At 44.9% G+C, this 3,428-nt stretch overlaps 1 protein-coding gene across 1 annotated transcript; it reads left to right on the plus strand.

Annotated features, from left to right (window-relative positions):
- Nucleotides 314–1,708, plus strand: LOC107615383. Its single transcript, XM_016317447.1, has 2 exons — nt 314–1,488; nt 1,537–1,708. Exons 1-2 carry the CDS (start codon nt 314–316, stop codon nt 1,706–1,708), a joined length of 1,347 nt encoding a protein of 448 aa, XP_016172933.1.

The following is a 3,428-nucleotide window of genomic DNA, read 5'->3' on the forward strand; positions in this document are numbered from 1 at the left end:
ATTTCATAGTTGAATAAGGCATAAATCGTCCCAACCCACTATGTATTAGAAATAATATGTAAATTGTCCTAGGCTGATATGATTTATGCGTTTCAACCTAAAACCCTCTACCCTGGCACGATTTACGTGCTGCTTCCTAACCTTCTACCCCCTAGCACGATTTACGTGCAAATCCCAATCCCGCAATACCCTATCACAATTTATGTGCAAAATTTTATCCCTCAATACCTTAGGACGAGTTATGTGTTACTATGATAAGACACGTTAGTGTGGAACGATTTACATGCATAAATACAATACCCGATACCATGAAATGATTTATGTGTTGGAAGAGCCTATAAATACAGGAGGAGCATCTGTGTCGAGCCATATTTCAGCTGAGGGTTGCGAAAAGATGGCTGAGAGTGTGTTCTTGTTAGTTCATCATCGGGGAAAGATTGATGAAAACACAAGTGAGGGTGTAACGTTCAGTAGCAAGAAACAGGTTGGAGTGTTCATAAATCCATCAACGAGTTTAGATGATTTACGAAATAGCATATTACAGAAGTTAGGGAAGTGCAGTAAAAAGCTTGTGAAGCAGATGTTCTTTAGGATCCATATCTCACTCAGGCAAGGTTATGTGAAGTTTGGAAAATATGAGATGCTAGGCTATAACGACATTCATGTTATATTTCACAGTCAATCGAGATTTCCAGATTTGGGGGCTATGGAGTTGTTCGCGAAAATGGCTGATGTGGAGGGTAGCTCCGGTGGATCTGCTCCAAATCTGCCCACCGTCGGGGTAGATGGTGCTTCAAGTGCCATTCCAATCTGTCACGACATCACCGCCCACGTTTCATCTCCTTCATTTGCAGCCGATCTGGCTGTTCATGCTGAAGATGGAGATTGCTTGGGTGATGTGCGAACCTTCAGGGAGCTTGCAGCGGCAATCAGAGAGGGACCGGTATTGGATGGTGCAACTATGTTCATGGAGATCAGAGATAGGGATCCACTTGCTGAGGCCATTGGCGATGATGATTCAGATTCGGAACCACCCATTATTGGTGATGAATCTGACGGTGAGGATGACACAAGACCAGTTGGGAGATCGCAAGGCCAAACAAGTTCTCAGACACAACAGTACCCTCCACACTTCTCTACATTGGATCTTGAGGCGATGAATCAACCAGCATTTTTAGGTCGACAAATGTCAACTATTCACAGAGACGAGCACGATATGCATGGGACAGAGGAGTTTGAGGTCGGGCAGCGGTTCCAGAGTAAGGAGGAGGCAGTGTCGATGGTGAAGAATTATAATATCCGCCGTGGTGTTCAGTATATGGTGTTTAAGTCGGACCAGTTGAAGTATCACGAGAAGTGCGTCCAATTTGAGAATGGGTGTAATTGGCTGATACGCGTGACTATATGGCATTGGAAGGGATACTGGGAAGTCCGGAAGTACAATGGGCCTCACGCATGTCTTGCAACCGAGTTGTCCACCGACCATAGGTAGCTTGATTATCATGTGATCTGTGCATTAATTCTATCATTGGTCAGGGTGGATGCAACAATCTCGGTGAAAGTACTGCAGAATGTGGTCTCAACGACATATGGTTTCAAACCCAGCTACCGGAAGGTGTGGATGGCTAAGCAGAAGGCGATTGCACATATTTATGGTGATTGGGAGGAATCTTACAACATAATTCCGAGGTGGATAATCGGGGTTTAGATGTACATACCGGGCAGTATTGCAGTATGGCGTACTTCACCTGTAAGGTCTGGTAATACGGTTGATGAGTCGAGGGTGTTTTTTCATCGATTGTTTTGGACATTTCCGCCATGCATTGATGCATTCAAGTATTGCAAGCCACTGATATCCATTGATGGTACCCATCTGTATGGCAAGTATGGCGGTACGTTACTCATGGCGATTGCACAAGATGGAAACTCGAACATACTCCCAGTTGCGTTTGGACTAGTCGAGGGTGAGAACACGGATTCATGGAAGTTCTTCCTTACTCACCTTTGCCAACATGTGCCGCAGCCGGGCATTCTAGTTATATCTGACTGCCACAATGCAATCAAGGCCACGTTAGTTGCAGAAGACGGTGGGTGGCTCCCACCGGCCGCCTATCGTGCATATTGTGCTAGGCACATAGCTGCTAATTTTGTGCTTAACTTTAAATCCAAGGATGCACGGAAGATTATGGTGAATGTAGCCTATGCAAAGTCTGAACAGGAGCATGAATATTACATGGAGATCTTGAGGTCCGAAGACCCGGCTATGGTTGAGTGGTGTAACCGGATTGGGTTAGCGCTGTGGACCCAAGATCGGGATGGTGGGCGCCGGTACGGTCACATGACAACCAACATATCTGAGTATATCAATACCGTCCTGAAGGGTACACGGAACTTACCGGTGGGGTCACTTGTGAAGAGATGTGGTATGTGTAGGGTTCCAGGTCATACTAGGAGACAGTGTCCCCTTCGCGCAGGTGCATCCGGTCCTCATGAAGGGAGCAATGCATAGACCCTCAAGTACCATTATAGTTTATGTTATGTTATTTGCCTTATGATAGTTAGTTTGTTGCTTGATGTCATACTTTACAATTTGCATTTAATGTTGTTCTTTATTGTTCACTTCATTTGTTGTTAATGACCTCGTTTAAGTCGGTTTAAATTTCACTTTTGTTTACTTTGATGCATCTACTTCAATGGCCTCACATTTTGGGCAACACGTATAATAACATCAGACACTACTCATGCGAATAACATGATAACAAAATAGCTACCAATCTTTCAAAATAGTCCATTAATATTACAATAGTACTAGATAATAACATAACAATAACGAAACGGCAACAGCGCTAAATAACAACATAACAATAATGAAACGACAACAGTACTAAATAACAACATAACATCAACAAAAGTCAAAAGTACTAGATGAATACCATAACAATAACATAGCAATACCCCACTATCTAACACATATGTGACCCGGTGCTACACTTGGCTGGCCTGATGATGTGCTTCCTCCTTTAAGTGACCGGTACATATGTCTCTGGTGGCTGAACCTTCATCCCAGAAGCACGATCGGGCTGGTCAGGCAGCTGTGTGTGTCTGTCCCTGGACGGCAGATGCCAGAGTACCACCCATGGCAAACGGACCTCCCTGATAAGTAGTCGGCGATTCATTCAGATCAACGTTAAGATCCACTACCCCTCCCTCAAACTGAGGCCTATAATCACCATCTGTGCTAGCAAACTCCCGTATTTCAGCAAAAAAATCACTCCCCGCACCAAATACCTGCTCCATCTGGTTCGGACTGCAGAAGTCAGAGAACAGTATTGAGGTCTCAACCCCCTCTGAAACCCCCACCTCCAAACCCACTAGGTAGCGAACCACAACCCCATCCAGACCCACCTACACCACCCCCCCGACTAGAC

The sequence above is a fragment of the Arachis ipaensis genome, chromosome B09 (genome assembly GCF_000816755.2).
Source record: "Arachis ipaensis cultivar K30076 chromosome B09, Araip1.1, whole genome shotgun sequence".
NCBI classification, from domain to species: Eukaryota; Viridiplantae; Streptophyta; class Magnoliopsida; order Fabales; family Fabaceae; genus Arachis; species Arachis ipaensis.